The sequence below is a fragment of the Ochotona curzoniae genome, unplaced genomic scaffold (assembly GCF_017591425.1).
Source record: "Ochotona curzoniae isolate NIBS_2020 unplaced genomic scaffold, NIBS_Ocur_1.0 scaffold_3890, whole genome shotgun sequence".
Lineage (NCBI taxonomy): Eukaryota > Metazoa > Chordata > Mammalia > Lagomorpha > Ochotonidae > Ochotona > Ochotona curzoniae.
Window position 1 is genome coordinate 1,441,350 of NW_024467115.1, and position 21,245 is coordinate 1,462,594.

General features: G+C 37.1%; 1 protein-coding gene across 4 annotated transcripts in view; it reads right to left on the reverse strand.

Annotated features, from left to right (window-relative positions):
• Positions 1-1,244: 1,244 nt before the first annotated feature.
• Positions 1,245-21,245, reverse strand: part of CEP85L (centrosomal protein 85 like) — a 192,060-nt gene continuing 172,059 nt past the window's right edge. For 2 of the 4 annotated variants that reach the window (XM_040965545.1, XM_040965544.1), the window contains exons 11-13: positions 11,637-11,744; positions 9,171-9,402; positions 1,245-5,917 (exon numbers count right to left, since the gene is read on the reverse strand). In XM_040965545.1, coding sequence (XP_040821479.1) covers positions 5,754-5,917; positions 9,171-9,402; positions 11,637-11,744 — 504 coding nt within the window. In that variant the 3' untranslated portion in view covers positions 1,245-5,753. Of the gene's footprint in view, positions 5,918-6,355; positions 9,403-11,636; positions 11,745-19,288; positions 19,294-21,245 lie in introns of those variants that run through there. The other 2 variants (XR_005882162.1, XM_040965547.1) reach the window with 2 other exon arrangements.

The following is a 21,245-nucleotide window of genomic DNA, read 5'->3' on the forward strand; positions in this document are numbered from 1 at the left end:
AAAAGAATCCTGACTCAAACCGTGAGGGTCTGTGTCCCTTGCCTTGGCACAGCTGACAGCTCTGGACCCTTCCAGAAGCATCCAGTGGTTGTATGTGATGTGGTCCAGTCTGTCACGGTTGCTTCAGTGACCTCCGACTCTGCCCTTGCTCCCTCCTTGCTTCTAGCTGTGGTTCCCTCCATCCTGAGGAGCAAAAGCCCTTAGACCCACCAATGGGTCACTGCTGTCCAGTGGGTAAGGTCGGTGATGACCCTGTTTACCCCTGTGCAGGCACACGCAGCCCGACTGCTGCCCAGGCCCAGTCGAGGTGCAGTAGTAGGTGGAGACAAAGGTATGGCCACAGCAGCTCCAGGTGTGTGAGATCTCTTCCCCACCACATGAGTGTGGCAACCAATCAACAACCCCCTCTGTGCTACTACTGTCACTTAAGTTGTTTTCATGGGTCACTAACTGTTCAGTGAACCAGGGTTTGTTTGGGGTTCTTTCTTTGGCTCCTTGGAAATTTAAAGATAGTTTTCTTTCCTCAAGTCTCTACTGATAGTGTCCAATGGGAAGATGCTGGGAAACGTTTTGTTTGCTTTTAGTTTTGCTTGAAACCTGTGTCATGTCCATTGCTGCTGCGCTGTTTCCCAATGTTTCTTGCAGAAAAATTACTTTATTTATGCAAGTCAGGTGACTCTTGGGCCACAGAACCATTTGATAAGCAGATTATCATTAGGTGCATATTTCATTGATATTTTGTGAAATGCTATGCCTGTGTTGCAGAAGTTGAATAATTCTGTCTTTACATATTGCTGTCTTCAGTATACAGCATGATTTTACTTAATTGAATGTTATTTTTTAATATTTTTCTTCTTATACAAGAGATCATGCATGCCCTTTTGTATGACATGTTTTAATAAATGTCACCTGTCAGTTTTGCAAAAAAAAAAAAAAGCATTTCAAAAATTCTTACAGGGGACATAGTACTACTAGCTGAAATGGATAGACATAAATTTATAATTATAGCATCAATCAGAAAATGTGAATATCCTGAAAAAAAAATCCTAAAAAATGTTTTAGGGTTTGAAAAAAAATTTTAACACAGGCTTAGAAGATAGAAGTCTCCATGTTCCACTAAAAGAAGAAAATAGAAACTGTTTACCTAAAAGTCCATCTGGCATATTTTGCCTTGGAGAATTCAGGATACAGTTTATACTTTTAAATACATTCTTATATTAATATTGACACTTGGAAGACATACCTTTTTATTAAAAAATTTATTTCTCTGTAAATACAAATTCCAACATTGACAAACAATAGTCCAGTGGAAAAATACAAGCCATTAACAGTGAAAACTTTAATTTAATAAATAGAACTTTGGCATTCAAAATTCTAGCTGTAAACGCTATTGAAAAAACAAAACAACCCCTTTATAAAAAGAAAGAGGTAAGAATATAGATCCGGAGGCATAAGCCAACCAGTGGCTTCACATTCTTTTTTACACTAACTGTATTTCAGTTAAGTCATGAACATTCTATTTACACGAGGTATTCTGGGTGGCTCAATAACTGAACCTGGTTTACAAAACCACCAGTCTTAGAGACCGATTACACTCTCTACTGTGCTTGTGATGTAACCACCTAGCACCTTATAACTTCTTGTCATCACATCAATGTGATGCTGAATTTTGTCAATATATTTAAATAACTATACATATATGTACATATATACACATACACACACATATATATATACACACACACAAATGAATACATTCTTAAGTTTTCCATTCACTATACAGCGAAGAAAGACTGGGCTCCAAAGACACAGCCAGTAACTCCTCTCATGTTTACAAAGGTACCCACTTAATAACAAAAACTGCTCCTTGCTTACAAAAAAGTCTTTAAGTCTATTTGCAGAACAACAAGGTGCAATAATTATCAGCAATCTAACAGCTAATATAAAAAGAAATGAATGCTTGCTTCAGGCAAAAAGGCACAAAAGTTCTCTCTGTATGCAGCTGTCACAGTGCTGCTAATGACTTACTGATCTGAGACTACGTTCTTACTATTAGTTTCAATATTTCTTAACAATAAGGAAAAACCCAAAACCTTTCCCCTTCATGATTAAAAAATGATAAAATCATATAGCAATATACCACTCATGCCATTTTGGGGAAAAGTTGGAAATTTTAGTCTTTATAACAAATAGGAAGTAATTTCTCTTGCTTTGTGAATACTGAAGAAAACTATCAACAAAGAAAACAAAATGAATGAATTTTTGGATCTGACAGCCTCAGCTACTGGCAGTTTCATACAGCCTGTCTGAATGATCATGGATGCTTACTATTGTAATCACAAATCTACAAAGATAGAAATAAACATAAGAAAATGCCAATAATCCAAACGAAAGGTGTGCCTGATCTGAACCATGCTATGTATAAATATGTCCAGGTTCTCAAGTTATGTCGCTCAACGAACTATTACTGGTATGTATACATTTCATCAATAAAGTAGTTCTTTTAAAAATATCCTCTGGGAGATTGCTATTAAGTGTTGCACAATGATAGAATTAATTTTTAAGCTTGTTAATTTTAAAACAAACCTTTACAGCCCTTGAGAACATACCTAACAAGTTATTGAAATGAGTCTAGTTCAATTTAAATGTATTGTCATGAACAAAAAGTATTTCAAGTATAATACTGCTAACAAGAAATACTGAATTCTATTTCACATATTAAGAGGGCCCACACATTTAAAAATAAGTTCATGGACATCTTACCTAACCCATACTTATGCTTTTTTAAAAATTAGAGGCCACCAAAAACCTGCCATCAGCTTAAATAAACTCATCCTTTTTTTTTTTTTAATTAAATGAAGTTAGTTCCATCTGCATGAGTTATTTGAGTCATTCACTGCGAAAACTGTTACTTTACCTCTGCTGGAAACTAACTGAGGCAGAACAAGCTCAACCTCAATGCCCAATGACCAATAATAAACTAATGTTCTATGAGATATTTCCTAAGAGGACATTTGATTCACAGAAGCATCATTTAAAAGAAGGTTCATTATCTACAGAAATTTTCAAATAGATTTACTTAAACTTTAGGTTAATTTTTATTTCAGGCATATGTCATTGTACTAACTTCCCCGTACGGTACCACAATTTAAATTGGGGTGAGAAGCTACCGGGCTACTATTTGCTCATCTTACCTGGATTAATACAAAAATCTTTTTTCAATGTAATACCAATATCATAGAGGAGGGTGTTTTAGGATAGAGTAATTTTCAGAAAAATAAAAGTAAAAAAATAAATACTGATAAGGTCAAATATGATTGGTTTCACTTCCCCAAAATGTCCTGAAACTGTCTACTTGTTATCAAGGCTACTTTATAAACTCCAAACTCCAAAAGATTAACATTTGTAATTAAAAATTATAGTAAAATTATCACATCTTTAAAAAAAGAATTATACCTGTGAGAAACTGAAATGCATCAAAAGTACTTTAGTCTTCAACTATTTGAAATTTTATCAGCTACCCTCATTAACTTACAAAAACAAAGGAAACTATATTTTATCCCAAGTAAGCCAGAAAAAAAAATGTTTCTAACAGATTAAAACAAGTATCTAAAATTTGTTCACAACAACAATCATAAAACATCAAAGCATACACTAGAAACTTTGGATGGTGACTAATTAAAGGACCTATGGAGTCAAATGAGGAATTATTTGTTCATTATTTCTATTATTTTAGTGTGCTTTTATTTCAAAGCCATGGTAGCAGGGAGGGATTCTAGTAAAAGTCAATGTAAAAATGTTTGCCACACTTATGGCCAGTCTGCATAAGATGTTACTAACTGTCCTACCGCACAGGGCCATTTTCACAGAAATTAATTTTGCAAAGCATAATTCTTTGCCTCGGATTCCTGACACAACTGTATTATTCCTTGACTGGTCAAATTACAAACATGAAAAAATCAAGCAAAACAATATAAAGTCAAGTTCTTACAGTGACTAAATCTCTCCTTAGCTTACAGGACTTGGGGCATAAAATCCCTACTAAGCACTGATTTTAGCTTAGCGCCCAAATCTAAGAAGAAAGAAGGGCACGGAGGACTCAGGCACTGCATGGAAGGGAAATCTGATGTCTTTATGAATGAATTGTAGCTGTTCATATATGACTGTAAAACAACTTAACGAGGACTGTATATAAGCCAAAAGTTCAAACTGTTTCTCTAGGTAGTGTCTTTGAAGACTTCGTCCCACATTTGCTACCACTGTTGAAAATAGGTTTAAGAAAAATATTTCCCAGAAACAGCCTTTATAAGAATACAAAAACCTGACAAGAAAACACACATAATCTGGTCTTGATCACCACAATGTCACCTTGTCTGATTCATACACATTACTCCTCCACCTCTTACTTAGTCTCACTCAAACTAGACTCGGCTACATCAAGAAATCAAATCAACATCAGAGGACGATATTTTACCATAAGAAAGCATTACCAAAATAGCATAAGTAGATGCTCTGAAGGTCAAAATATACGGTCTTCCCAAAATATCAACTAGCACATGAACTCTATTCACTTGGAAGTGTAAAAGATTCTGCATCTGCTTAATGATCAGTTGCATTTCATAGCAATACCCTGTACTCCAGATGAACAGCTAAACTAGCCAAATTCATAGTCATTGAAGGACCCTGTTTTGAATATTATCTACTAAAGGGAATTAATATCACCTAAGTGTAGATATATGCTAATGTAAATTTAGATACAAAGAATATGTGCTGTTTTTTTTTTCTTTTCTTTTCAAAATAGTTTCAACTCTAGATAGATAGAAAACTGTTAAAATGTAAACGTTGAGATTTGGATAAATAAGCCATTGTTCCAGAGTCACTGTGTTAATCTTTCTTTTACAATAATTATACCATACTTTAAGAGGTTTGCATTTAGTAATGTATGGCTTTGTCTAATGACAGATAAAATAAAACTATAAATAGCAAGGGATATGAAAATTAAAGTCAACTTCCTTGTGATACACAAATTATAATACTAATGAAAAAGCTTGTCATAACAAAATTTCATACCTCTAAGGCATCCACAATCACTCTGGAAAAACAGCTAACCTATCGACAGTACTAACATTGACTCAGTTCCATAATGTCATCATTCTAGCAGAGCAATTGTTCAAAATACCATTTGCACTGCTAGATCACTGCTACTGCATCTCTTGTTCGGACAACTGTTGAAAACTCTGAAGTATACACTAGCTTCTATACCAAAGAAATATACAAATAAATAATGTGTGCCTTTCTGAGTTTTGCTTTAATCCTAGAAATCCTTAAGATTCTGTAAAGAAAGTGTACACACACACACACACACGCACGCACACAAGCATACACTATACAAACATGCACTTACAAATACAAATTTCTAGGCTTCAAAGAAATTTTTTCCCTTTACCTGAAGGACATTCTTTCACAGCTTGGTCCTACCAATCAGTAGTTACAGAATACAATTTTTTTTTTAGACTTTATCGCAATTTTCAAATGACAATTTGACATTTTTGCCTGATTAGACAAGCTCTTTTAAAATCTCACATCTTTTCCCCTCAATTAAGTAAAAACCATCCACAGAGAGGGGAAAAAACCTACATGCAAGTCATATGTCACTTGCAACATTCCACGGTAAATACTAAATACAAAGGTGAAGAACTGAAACACAGCAGCATTTCACAATGGGTCATTATTGCTGTGGGACCAATACTTGATCACTGGGTAATGCAGTTGTCTCCCATATCCTGAGCATAGCGGTCTGATATTGTAGTCCTTAACTCATCAATATCTCTCCGTAACTGGCACACATCTGATAGCTTTTTAGTGAGCGTTTCTGGGCTGTGGTCATTCTCAGTCTCTTCTGCTGAACAACTCATTGCTGTGAAAACAAAGCATGGAAAAAAGGTCTCACATTGTTTTGAACAAAAACGTTTTAGGATTTTTACCTATTCATCACTGGAAGATAATACTACACCCTGAATACTAGCGAGGTTCAGGTTTAATTACACATCATTTGATAGTTAAGATTATCTGCTTGGCCTAAAAAAAAGTTATTTAGTTCATGTAACACACATAAATACAATAGGTGGAATGGATGATAATACTCCAAAAGTGAAAAAACTCTAATGGCTCTTCAAGTTTAACTACAGCATGCACTCATTGCTATTTGATCAAATCAGAGAGTGTGTGTGTGTGAATTGGGCTTCTGGAATCCTAAACAAGTGACTTAACTGGACAGTTCCACAGTGGCTGAATAACTGGAGGCAAAGTGATGAGTCAGTTAGCTTTTAATTACTTGCTTCAATATCTTTTGTGGCAAACATGTCTCAATATAAAAGCAAGCAAAGCCAGTAATCATGAAATAAATCTTCCTTATATCATCACGGGCCTGGTAATTTATTGGACTGCTAAATTAGATAACTTATTTTCAGTGTTAATATCTATCATGATCCAGCAACCATGCTAGATGTTGTTAAGGTCAGCAAAGTAATGGACATGGTGGCCTGTTCTCAAGGCTCTATGCACAATTTCATAAGCAAATGACCACAGTGAGGGACTGTAGGTGATCTACCACTACACACGAGCTGCAGAGGCACCAAAGGACGAGAACAATCAGTCCTAACTGGAGAGGTAACAGACACTTGCTTACTGGTTAGGACAAGAAGCAGAAATGAACAAACAGCATTACAGGCAGAAAACAAACCAGTGTGACAGAATTCGAGAAGCCTCAAAAAAAAAAAAAAAAGCAATATTCAGCTTTAAAATAATAAAGCACAAATTATGACAGGAAAGTGCCAAGAAATAAAGGTTCACAAGTAGTCAGGAACTACCTATCACTGTGAAATAATTAAACAGCCAGTTTTAAAGTTCGGATGATTAAAAGTGAAAAACATGGGAAATGGCTGGCAGACCAGTCCAGGTGATGAACTAGGGAAAAAAACAGGCTGTGCTTAGGACATTGTGGTCTCTGATTTTCTAAACTACCATATCTGAAAAACAGGTGAATTGAATTAGCAGCCTAGATACACTGCAGGGAAGGCAAGAGGCAAATACCTCAATGGGTGAAAGGTATAAAAATAACAGAAAATAGAGAATGGAGAAGATTATTGAAAAGTAATGAATAAAAATAAAGAAGGAGATACAAATTACAACATAACTTTTCTGGGGATCCCAATGACCAAGCTGGGGGAAGGCAGGCTCAGCAGGCTTTTGGTTCTCCCAGGCCTGGAAGCTTTTTGACCAGCACGGGTATGTGCAGCCAGGCAGCACAGCTCCCTAGGGGGGAGCAGGGTTGATTTTGTTTTGCTAACTTTTTTATAACGTTCCACCTAAGAGTCAATGAAACAGGAGGGTCGGGGGAGAGATGCGCTGAGGAGAGGGCGTGATAAGGCATGCTCATCTACTGTTTCACTTTCCAGATGCCCGCAATGGAAGGCCAGTCAGGAGCTGGCAAAGCAACCCACATGTGTCAATGCACAGCAGGACCCAGTTACTGGAGTCATCGCTGCAGCCTTCCAGAGTCTGCATTAGCGGACAGCTAGAATCAGGATTTGGAGACAGGAGCTGAACTCAAGCAGCCCAACACAGTATTAAACACTAGGGTGATAGCCACTCTCTGTAGTTAGACTGTAACGAATGCAGAGTATACACTGGGAGATGAGGATACCTAAATTCTTGAGTCTCCCTTTTCTTGAATACTCTCTTACTAACAAAGTTAACAAAATGCTATCTAGGAAAGTGAGTATGCAAACTGTAAAATAATGAAAGGCCAATCAGCCCTAAGTAGGAAGAGAAAATGAATCATACACATGTGAACTACTGCTTCTTGCTCCCCAGAGATTATTTCTAACTAAACCACCCCTTTTCACCTGGCAATCTTACCCTCTTTTTGTTTTCAGCCCCACAGCAAACATCAGACACTCGATGGAGTTCTGGCACTGTGTTTCCTACACTGATTTGGTGGCTTTTTTACCCACTTTGCTCCTACTACTTTTGTCCACATTTAAATTTCACTATTTGTCATAATGCTATAACAATTTCTTTAACATGTGGGCAAGGCATCTGTTCATAGTCTTTGTTTTACTAGCTCTTAACTAAGTGCATGGATCACAAAGACATCTTAAAAATGCTTGCTGAGTAAATGTACTTAAGCCTTGTTATTTATACAGTAACACTCAAATGTATAAACATTACCTATGAAGTGAAAAGTCCTATGACATTGCTAAGTACAAACATATTTCATTTAGCAAGTGATAAACTTTGATGAAAAACATTATTTGATTTGCCAACACATACCTATTATGATGCAAAGTGGTGGATTTCTTTTTGATGAAACTAACTGTAAATAAAACCAACCCCCTCTACAGTTTCATTTGAATTATATATTATTATTAGACAGTTAATCAACATAAAATGTTGGTTCAAAAATCTTATGTGGTCTTATACTATTACCTCCATACTGAAATCTGTCTCTATTAAAAGGAGATTAACATGCCAATATTCTAATAAATGATAACTATGAGGGATGAGCATTCCTGCAGCTATCACACAGAACAGAGCAGATATCAATACGATAGCTTTCACAACGAGCGGAGGAAGGAAGAACTTAAGAATGTGTGGCTGTCACACTGGAAGCGGCAGAACCCACAGGTAAACTGGCTCAGATCACAGTGCTGCTCATATTAAGGAACTAACATGTAAGACTCAGTGCAAAGAAAGCAAGTGAGTATCTTCTCAGAACTATTTATCAAAGGACATATGGCCAGCGTACTGAGAAACAACCCCACATGAAAGCAAACAGGAATATTACTTCTGGAAGCGTTACTGGGAATGTCGACTTTATTACGACTCCTGCCACACACTTGCAGATTTGGCATAAGAAACATCTCCATGGATTCTACCATGTGGCAGTCCATATCAACCATGACTCTGCTCACTCTTGTAATTTTAATGAGGCCAATTCTAGCAGTGATATAATACGAGGTACACCTACATTCACATATGCAGAAAGTTACAATTTTAATTAGGAAACAAAAATGCACAGGAAAAGACAGTCCTAAAAGTTCCTGATTAGTGAAGACAGGTTTCTCATGCTTAAAGAATAAAGTAAGGACAAATTATCAGCCACTTACATCTGATTCCTAGTAATAATGAAAGATTTGGCTCTTTGCCCTGAGCACGCTGATTAAGAATACTACACAATGCTTTCAAGTCAAACAAACAATAGGACATTTCCTTGAACAGCTGATCAATTACAGACAAATCAAATAGTGGCCGCTTAGAAAGCACGGTCTGCTGCTTAGACTGGTCGCCTTCGTGGCCCTGATCCAATAAAGGGCACGTGTCTTCTGTTTGTCTTTGGTTCTGTGATGGATAAAGAAAACAAAAACCAGGCTGTTAGAACAGGAACCGTGCTCATGGTCACATACAGGTTAACACTCTCTGCCCCGCAAGTCTACAGAAAAACAATAGAGTAACACTAACTACCTGCATACTAAAAATTTAACTGCACACCAACAATGAGGGAAAAATTTAAATCTAAGTGGTTCTCTGTCATTTAACGCTCTGGATTAAACCAGAGAGCCAAGGTAGCACCACTTTACAGCCTCTTTCTACAGAGTCTCACACACTGATCCACTTGGCTGTGTGCACCTTTTCTACAGTGAGATTTACTCCAAGCATACAAAGAGCTACAAAAAAGTTGAAACGCACAGCAGTTTAGTTACTCAACTATTTGTGTTGAGACCAAAAAATACTTGTGCTTATAGTGATAAGGAACCAAAATTTCAGTGTAAATGACAAAAGTATAAAATTAAGGAGAGAAAACAGAAAGAAAACCTAAACTGAATTACTAAATTGGAATTACATATGGACTAATGATTAGTAGTCAGAGAAACTCATTTCACTTCAATATGAAAATTACTAATTAAAGGTAAGCTTAATTAGCTTTCCAACTAGAATTGTATTTCCACAAAAAGCCTGGGGTGATGAGGGAAAGAGTTCTAGATGAATGCCAACTCGTATAGGTAAAAGAAGTGATGTGATTAGGGGAAAAAATCAGCAATCAACTAAAGACCCAGGCAATGACCATGTGTGGATGCCTAAAAGCCATGAAGCAAGAGAAAGAGTGCCAACAAACTTGGATATTCATACTTGCTGTTTGCGGGAGTTGTAACTTTTCAATTAAAGAATGAGGCTGTCATTACTTTAGCCCCATCAGATTGGTATTTGTGTGTCACTTATAGCGGAATAATCAAACACTATGTAATCTGATGAACAACACCTATAAGGTTTCATGCCAAAAAGTTTGTCATGAATTTAGTGATGGCTTTAGCTCTAGCTTGTGCTTTTTAAGAGACACAGGATAAACAAGATAATAATGAGTTACAAAATAGCTCTACTATAAGCCTATGAGATAACCAAGTTTTTTCAGCAAGTCAATATCCTGAAGGAGAGAAGTGGACTTTGCATCTCCCAGGCACAACGATGAAATGCATGCATGGTCCTTGAATGAACACTAGCCTCAGCAGCCACACAGAAAGTGTTTCAAAAAGTTTATGGAAAACACATTGTATAAAAAATTAAATTATAAAGCAGCCTCAGAGTTTTCCACAAAAATGAACTCATAACCAATTTTCATAAACTTTGAGATACTGTCATATACAAAGTACTTGAAAACTAAGTGGTAGAAATTTGAATATGAAGAATAAAAGTGTGTTAAGGAACTCTTTTTGGATGTGTAAATGGTATTATGAATATACAGGAAAATATCTTCACATTTCTGAAGAGCATTAGAAACAAAATGTTCTGAAAGTTATGGTAGTTTATGAAGCCTAATACAAGCATGCATACACACACACACACATTCACACATATATATATTTAAATAGCATGTCCTTAAATACAAGCCAAATACTTCATCTACATAACTGAGACATTGGGATCTTTTTTGTTTTTAAGATTTATTCATTTTTATTGGAAAGCAGATTTACAAAGAGTAGGAAGAAAAGGAGAGACAGACGGAAAGATCTTCCACCTGCTGGTTCATCCCCAAATGGCCACAACTGACCAAAGCTGAGCTGATCCGAGGCCAGGATCCTCTTCTGGATCTCCCACATGTGTGCAGGATTCCAAAGACTTGAAGCCACCTTCCACTGCTTTCCTGTGCCATAAGCATCGAGGTAAACCAGCACCTATATGGGACGCTGGCACTTGTAGGTGCAAAATCAGCCAATCAAGTCATTGTTCTGACCCCAAGACAGTGGTCTATTTTAATCCTTAGGTGTTAACACTGCACCTTTCTTAAGAATTTTCAAGTATAACCTTTTGGATCGAATGTATGTTTTATTTATTCACTTTGGGACCTAAACTCTATGTGCTATCTGATTATGCTGTAGTCAAATTATGTACTAAGATACAGAAAAAAAAATAAAAATCATCTAATTAAAATTTTGGTAAGAAATCTAGTGGATTTAACAAACTGAAACACCAAATCAAATTCTCTCTTAAAATTCTTCTATTAATATGTACAAAATAAGCATTTACTTAAGTAGATAGTAAAGCATTGTTAAGAAACATGTTGAAATTTTGCTACTCACTTCAAGTAATGCCTTTGTTAATCTCTGCAGGTTTCTTTCTTTCCTTTCCAGATCTTCCATCATCTTTTGAGTTGTCAATTTTTCTTTAGAAAGTTTTCCTTGCATTGACTGAAGGAAGAAAAATTTGAAAACACAGCACGTTAATACTCTAAGAAAAGCGCTAATCAAAGTAGAGGTAACCAGGAATACTGGCTCCTGATACTTCCAATATTCTTTAATTCCCAGTTGCTTCAAAGATGAAACCTGCCTCTTGAATCATTTGTTATTTGCAGAATGAATGACTCCAAAGAAAACAGCACTACTTATATCAAGAGAGGTTTTTAATCAGGGTAAACACATGTCAGACCTAAAATTACAGTTTAAGGCTGTATCACAAAAATATTATTTTTTGATTTAAAAAAGCATTAGGAACATATGAGCAACACATCTATTTATTTTTCTTCTAACACTTAATATGTAAGAAATCTCATGAGAACATTGCTATCTTTTCTATCATCTGAAGCTCAGCTAAACCCTTCTCAAGGTGTATAGTACTCTAAACAATGAATATGATAATGAACTCTCTTAAAGGTCAACTGTGGAATTCTGATATGTAATCTTACGCCATCATAAAGTTATAGACTATCTAGGTATAACACTGTTTTAAGAGTATCCTGCATATACCAAAGCAGTAAAGACCTTTAAAGTGTATTTAGTTATTCTGATTTTTAGGTACATACTAAAGAAACATTTTTCCTATGCTCCTTAGTTAGTAGTAATGGGTGGGGTTTAAAAAAAAAACTTTTCCTTTTTCATATTTATTTTATTTTTACTGGAAAATCAGATATACAGAAAGCAGAAGAGACAGAGAGAAAGCACTTCTGTTGATTGCTTAACTCCCCACGTGGCCGCAATGGCTGGAGCTGTGCTGAAATGAAGCCAGGAGCCCAGAGCCTCTTGCAGGTCTCCCAAGTGGGTGCAGGATCCCAAGGGATTGGACTGTCCTCGACTGTTTTCCCAGGCCACAAGCAGGAAGCTGGATGGAAAGTGGAGCTGTCAGGATTAGAACCAGTACCCATATGGGATAACAGCTCATGCAAGGCAAGGACTTTAATCAAAAGATTGGGCCCCAATCTTTTCCTTTTGTGGTGATTCAACAACGCTATCATATTGTTTCTTAGGGAAGAACAGGGGTTATATGTTTATCAGTCACAAGTCATGTTGAACGTAAGTAATAATTAGCAGAAAATCCAGCTATATTTTACTATGGAAGAGGGAATTTAAGTAAGTGAAAATAGGCCATCTCCTAAACAACTCTAAAATGTTTGTCAAAAGTGCCATTTATGGCAGGAAGGAAAAATTAGACTTGAGAAATATTAGGTTCAACATGTCCTGTTCACTAGGTTTAAGGGAAGCTCTCTAATAGGGGCAAGAGCTCAGATATTTTTGTCCCAGAAGGAAGAAATGTGGTACAATTTCCAAGGTAGCACTACATATGATTGCTATAGTTTTCTAACAGAGACATTTTATCTAAAATATTATTACATCTTCGAAGTTGTATGAACAAAAAGCACATGCTTAAACACTGAAGATAAAAGGAAGTAAAAAGAAAATTTCTACTAAGCTTAGAACAGTCAGTCTCACCAGATTAAAAAGGAAACAAAAAAATTTGCATATTAATCAAGGTCTCCAAAAAGTAGCATAATTCAGGTACACAATGCCATCTCTAATTTTTAAAAAGCTAGTCTAGAGCGGCTGTCATTGTAGTACAGCTGGTTAGGCTGCTGCCTATAAAGTCAGCATGCCATGTGGGTGCCAGTCGAGTCATGCCATTCCACTGAAAATGCAGTGGGAGATGAACTGAAGGTTTGGGCACCTGCCACCAACACGGGGACTAGTGTGAAGCTTCGGGCTCCGTGCTTCAGCCTGCTGTAGCCCTGACTGCTGCAGCCTGTGGGGGAATGAATCAGTGGATGGAAGATTTCTTACTGTCTCTTCCTCTTGTAACCCGTTTTTCAAATAAATGCCTAAGTCTTGTCAAAATCAAAATCATTGTGTTTTTTTTTAAATATTTATTTATTTTTATTGAAAGGCAGATGTACATAGAGGAGGAGAGGCAGAGAGGAAGATCTTCCATCTGATGATTCACTCTCCCAGGGCCGCAACGGCTGGTGCTGCACCAATCCCAAGCCAGGAGCCAAGAACTTCTTTCCGGGTCTCCCACGAGCGTGCAGGGTTCCAGTGCTCTGGGCCGTCCTCGACTGCTTTCCCAGGGCACAAGCAGGGAGCTGGATGGGAAGTGGAGCTGCTGGGATTAGAACCAACACTCATTTGGGATCCTGGCGTGTTCAAGACGAGGACCTTAACCATTATGTTATCATGCTGGGCCCCAAAATCATTGTCTTTTAACAAACTGGATTTTGCCAGGTATTTCACTTAACATCCGCATAAGCTCTAGAAATGCATATTAGTATTTGTAAGTGTAAACAAATGATGTTTATTGTTACACGTGACTCCATAGCATTATTTAGTTATTTGTATTTGTATCATTTTTATGCTGTCAAGAAAACTTAAAATTTTTAATTTTTCTAATATGAAAAATGTATATTACATACCAAAAATTCTGCATTATGACAGTTCTAGAATTTTAAGAATGTAATTACTCAAAACCTGAATATTTCAGTATAAATATATGAAATGATCCACTTTCTGAAATGTTAGTGTTAAGCTTTGTGAAATTTAGAGTATCAATGAATTTTTGCTTCATTAAACATACAGGATTAATAAAATTAAAAATTTAAAAATTTTAAATTCTTAGTTTAATAATATTTTTAAGAATTCTGACAACTTGCTAATTTGCAGGTAATAACATGATCATTCTGGAAGTTTCAAAGTGGCCTGAAGCACAGCTGCTGTTACGCTCTGGGGCTGCACAAATGCTCCACAAGCCTGTGGTTCAGTGGGAGGAAAGTCAGATGTGTCTTAGCTAAAAGATTTAACTCAATTTAAGAGGAAATATTTTGAAAGAAAGCTTATGTTGATAGTTCAAACATACATGAATTATATATATGCATGCATTCAAATGTACTCTAATGCCATTCATGCATTTTACAAATACATTCTTTGATATAGTCATTCAGAAAAAAGTAACTGTCAAAAACTGTCAGTGTATTAAGTGACAAAGTGAACAGCCAACACTATGTACTTCCCACTTCTCTGGATATACTTTAAAAGTACTTAGATGAAAATTAATGAAGTGAAAACATTTCTTCTTAAACATTCTAAAGTTAGATTTTCTGTTGTGTTTGTTTTCGTTGGTTTGGTTTTACTGTGAGAGCGAGGTTGCCAAGTCTTTGAGTCCAGTAGATTATTTTGATCATCTGATGGCATTAAGGGTTCCCTGGTTTATTTTCCTTTACCTTTCAAATCAGTACAGATAAGGAGTCAGTGAAAGGAGAAATCGCTCCTTATTTGGTGTTATTATGAAAAAAGGTTTGAGTTCACAGCCTGTTAAAGAAACTGACAAACTTTCCAGGGTGTTTGGAGTCAACTTTGGAAATCTAATGCAGTAGCTGTAATGTACAGATATATGTACTTAATTGACATGTTTCTGATATACTGATTATATTGATTTTCTCTTTAATTTCTAATAGTTGCATAATATTCCTCAAAATTTAATTTCTAATGTTCTCTCCTTCCAACTCTTTTTACATGACCCAAATAATTAATCATGATAACTGATACACAAAGTGTTTAAAAAAAAAAAAAAACTACAAAGCCCTTGGCCTTTGTGGAATACGGGGAAAAGACCAAAAGAAATACAAATACGCAAAGTAGGCAGTATTCTATTTTACAATTTCATTACAGCTATAGAAAACAGACAATATAGGAGAGAGGGATTTGAAATGTTAGGTGGGGAAAGGGCTCAGTGAAAAGGTGACACGTGAAGGAAGACAGGAAGGACAGAAGGGAACAGTGTCCCACAAAAAGCTAGAGCATGTCTCCATCAGCACTACGGCAGATGGTATCTTCTGTGTTTGAGAAAACAGGAAGACAGCCAAAGCAGTGAATAATGATAGGAGATGGAGGCAGAGAAGTGAGGTGGCAGAGCAAACAGAATGCTTAAGGCCTGTAAGTCAGTGTAAAAAATTGAATGTTTACAGCATGTGTGTGGGCTGGATAGTAGAGCTGGCTGGGTTGAACTAGATCTCAATGCCCATTGACATGTATGAAAGCTGAATAGGATGTGGGACAGACTGGACTAGTACATACTGCCAAGCACGGGAACTAAGGCAGGGGGCAGGCCTGGTGGGGGTTATTGTGGGTCGCTCGGATGAGGCTGCAGCTCCCACTGGTTTATGTGAGAGCCGGGTGTGCTGGGCAGAATCAGACTGGATGGCAACACCCAGTGGAAGACAGGGCTGGAGAAAGAACCGACCCAGAAATTGCAACCACCAGCTGATTGGGGCAATGGACTGTGGTGGGCCCTGTACTTGCAAGTACACACAAGAATCTGGTCTGGGATCACCTCAGTTTCTTTAGGGATCTCCCCAATTGAACTGCCGGACTCAGAACCCCAACCAAGAAGAGAAGTGCAGGTTCCACAGTCTGCCACGGAGTGCAAGAGCCAGAGCCGAGCCTTCTCGGAGGCTCAGATGGAGCAGAGGACAGCACAATCAGGTGTGCATGGAGGATATGGCAGTCTATGGGAACCTGCGGAGGATACCTGGCACCACAACAGAGGACAGAACAAATCAATCAACTACCCCAGCCATATGTTGGCAGTGAAAAACTATTATAGTGGATTCTACTATTTTTGCTCAGGCTAACCTAAGCTAGTTCTGTGATCAAATGACTTCTACCTGTTAGAAAATATTTTCGCAAATGAACACCTCAATTCCTTCTTCCTTAAATATTAAAGAGTCCATTCTGCATTCAATATAGTAGGTCAACTTCCTTGTGGACAAAGTTTTTTGCCTGTTTTGTTCAAGCCACCTCTACTTCAAGTAGAAATTCGGTAAATATAGTGTATAAGCTAAATGAATGAATCAATGAAAACTTATCAAAGAATAACCATTCAAACATTTAGTTTTTGTTAAAATAAAAAGCTACATTTACTCATTCAACTAACAGTTACCGAGCATTACTTACGCACAAGGCATTAAACTAACTGCCACGTTGAGCATGGACTGTTCAGTGGATTACCTATTGTAAAGCTCCTAAAATAAATGCGTCAGGAAAATAAAACCAAGTATTTTGAGTTTAACGAGCCAATGTTACTTCAATATTTTACAGGATAATTCACTTGATGAGAAAATTTCTCAATTCTACTTCTATTCAACTGACTATCAGCCATTTTAAAACAGAAGATTCAGTTTTCTAATATGCTTCAGCTTAAAAATCATTCTTTCCAGGAAGACTTATCACAAAATCCCTCATTAAGGTCTATACAGGAATCAGACCAACACTTTCTTATGCATTTTGCCTTTCTCCTGGAATTCTCGACTTTGAAACAGCCAAAAGTAATGCCAAGAGCACAGAGGTGAAAAACAGGGATTAAAAACCACAGCTGTATCCTTGGAACCCTTCTCTCAGTGCCAGCCCTTCACATGCAGCAGCAGCATGCTCTTTCTCATTCTGTAATGTTACCACTGGAAGGCAGAGATTACAAACAGCAACTGTTCCTGCCACACCTGGTATCATCAGGGTTTCACTGTTAACACAGCAAACACTGAAACACTGCACTTGGCACCAGAGGCTCCATTTTTCATGCTGGCTCAAGTGTGGACAAATATTAAACCTTGTTTCTTAATTTCTCTTGACTGATAAAAGGGAAATTTTTTTTTTAATTTGTAAAAACAAAAAGAAGCAAACACCATGAATAACTATTGTTTTTAGTTTTCTTTTTCTAAGACCAGATATATTTCAAAATTTCTTAAGTGAGCTAACTTCCTAGAATCTGACATAACTTTGAAAATTCTAAGAGTTATGTTTCCAACATGACAGAATGAATAATTCTGTAAACTGCTATCTAATGAAATGGGATTGGGCCTGGTGTGATAGTCTAGTGGTTAAAGTCCTCGCCTTGCACGTGCTGGGATCCCATATGGGCACCAGTTCTAATCCTGGCGACCCCGTTTCCCATCCAGATCCCTGCTTGTAGCCTGGGAAAGCAGTCGAGGACGGCCCAAAGCTTTTGGACTCTGTGCCTGCATGGGAGACCCGACAGAGCTCCTGGCTCCTGGCTTCAGATCGACTCAGCTCTAGCCATTGCAGCCGCTTAGGGAGTGAGGCATCAGATGGAAGATCTTCCTCTCTGTCTCTCCTCCTCTCTGTATATCCATGTTTTCAATAAAAATAAATCTTAAAAAAAAAGAAACGGGATTATCACAATAGAAAACATGTTTGGGAAACCATTTAGGCATCATTCTTTGTATTGTGGTGATATGAATATTCAAGGATAGCTGTCAATTCAGAAAGGCTATTGTAGACACTTTGTAGCATGAAGACACTTTGTAGCAAACGTTTTACTCTAAGCATCTTCTGTTAAAGGCTAAGAGTGTAGAGTCACAATGGACACACATTATGATGTTAGAGAGAACAGACTGGAGGGGAGGGAATTTGGGGGAGGGGAAGGGGAGAGCTCACCGCCAACTGAATTGTAGAGTGGATAACCACTCTTGGAAACAAGCGTATGGGAGTGAAATGTGATTCTTAGAAGCAAACAGGAAGGAATTCAAATCACATTTTAATTGTATCCATGTGTTTTTGGAAATGACATGTCTTTCTGTATCGTATAGCTACATGAGAGAAATCTGTGGGAGAGGAAAGTAATGTAGTTCTACTGACTTTATGGATATAGACAGGCAACAATGCTAAAATCAGTGAGCAAACAGGTATTAACAATACCATTAACACTACATTATCTTGACAGCCGAAAAAAAATAGCTAACCCAGTATGTTTACAGCACACAATTCAACTTCCAAATCAACTTCCAAATTCAACTTCGAAATGTATTTTTGTATGAGGAATTATTTTTTCTATATCAAGAACAAATACAACATAACTAGAACACCATCAATTTGTCAGTTTTCAAAACTGACTCAACAAAACATGCCAATGGTCTTCTCTAGGTAAGACATTATTTGATTTCTGGCATGAGATGATAAAAACTATAGCTATGTTTCAGTGATGTTTTATTAGAAAATAATATCTAGTAATAAATATCTCCTATAAATTAGATACAAATTGCATAGCATTGGATTTTATTTCTCCCTTTTGGAATTAAATTAAAAATGACTTGCTTGTAGTTACAGTAATATAGTACTCCAAACATGCCAAAAGAACTATGAACAAATCTGGTCAGCAGTTTAAAGAAACACAGAGAGGCAGTGAGACATGTAGTTTTTGGAGAAGTCAGATATACAGAGAAAAAGAGACAGAAAGATCCACTGTTTCACTCCCCAAGTGGCTACAATGGCCAAAGCTGAGCCAATCTGAAGCCAGGAGCCAGGAGCTTCCTCCAGGTCTCCCATGTGGGTGCAGGGCCCCAAGGCTTTGGGCTGTCCTTGACTGCCTTCCCAGGCCACAAGCAGGGAGCTAGATGGGAAGTAGAGCACCTGGGACATGAACTGGTGCCCATATGGGATCCTGGTACATGCAAGGTGAGGACTTTAGCTACTAGGCTACCGTGCCAAGTCCAAATTTATAATTCTAATACTAAGTCATCTTTGCAAATTGGGCCAGTTCAACAGCTTGCAAAGACATAGAGGCAACAAGCAATGAAATACCAAGTTATTTTTTCCATTAAATATTCTAAAGTAGAGCAATGTCCCAATATTTGCAGGGAGAGCAACTAAACTATAAAATAGCGGTACAATTTTACACTAGACTTAATACTGTGTAATATAAAAAATGTTCTATTTCCATATTCTTTACCATTAAGGCACCTGGACATAATGGGAAGAGGATAAGGATTTAGATTCATATGAGATGAAAGTCTGATCCCACTGCTTACTACCTGTATAATTATGAATCAACTATCTGAGATTGAATTTCAGCATGTGTAAGATGAGTATAGCTACACTTATCTGATGAGATGCTTAGAATGAGATGAGCATATAAACATCAATAAATGTCAGACCCTCACATTAGGCAAACTAGACTATGGACTTTCTATGTACCATATCATTTTACACAATTTATCTCTTCTTTTCCTCTCAGCCAGCAACCTAAACATGATACACTGCTTGGCGAATAAGTGAAGTCACATTCGCTTTAAAACAAAGACTTTCTGTTATCTATAATTATATACTATTTTATGATATTTGGCATAAATTCAAATAAATTTGAAAAGAGTGCCATATCATATGGACAGAATAATGTAAATTACATTGATATAAATTTGGCCATCCTCTCTGCAAGTAAAGAAAAGCTAGGGAGCTTCAAAGTGTTAGTACTGAAGAAAATTACTCTATTAGATTAGTCAGCTTATACTATGTCCACTAAATATGCCGAATTACTGTGTTATAAAGCAACATGAATATTTTTTCAAAGTATTGTTTTTAGGATTTACAAGGCCAGGCAAATAACTAGTGTTCATTTATCAAATCAGGAAATATTTTTAGGTTTCTAGAAAAGGTCATCATAAAGTACTAAATACAAACAAAAAAACCTAAGCATTTAATTGTGAGAGACCAATAAATGAGTTGAAACAAATAAAGGAAAGACCTCTACAATTCTGTAAGTCACCCGCCTCCATCTATACAATATCTTTATGCCTATGCCTCCCACTGAGTTTACTGAGAGGATTACTGTAGCTCTTCTACAGATGTAGAGTGTAACAAAGAGCCTGACATATCATTTACCCTACAAAATTTGGGGAACAAAAGGATTTTCAATATTCATTAGTCAAATTTTCACATGTCAGTCATTGTGTTTGGTACTTGTGACTCAACATAGAATAAATCAATCTTTGGCCCATTTGGCAAAGTAAGCTGGAGAAAATGGGAAACCAATATAATACCATATGTTCTTCTACAAACTGCTATTGAGCAAGGTATTTGGCGTAGTAGGTAAATCACTATTTCTCTTCAGATAAAAACATTTCGGTATTGATTAGCATTTCACATAGTTCCTGGTTATTCCACTTCCAGTCCATCTTAGTGCCTATGCATTTCCCATGATGTAGCCAACAATGGCTTCAGCACTTGGGCCCTTACCACTCAGACTAGGTTTAGGTTCCTGGATTTGGTTTGGCATAGCCCCGGTTTTTGTGAGCCAGAAATGGAAGCTAGCTCTCTCTTTCCTTTGAAATAAAATAAAAGCACATTTAAAAATATTTTAAAATTGTAACTGTATAGGTGCTATTAAAGAGGCCCAGTGTATGGTCATGGAGTTTTTCCAGAAGAGGATGCCCTAAATGCATCTGCAGTGCTCCAAGCCCATAATATTGCAGCTTGCTTACAAAGCAACAATGCAGAGATAAGAGGGGTGATAGTGCCCACCAGTATGAGCTGGAATTGAGTGAAAACCAGGCCGAGCCAGTCTACAGCACGCCCTGGCAAATACTGAGGTGAGGCAGGCCATGCCAGCCTGGGCTGTAGCACCCACCAGCATGTGTGAGACCT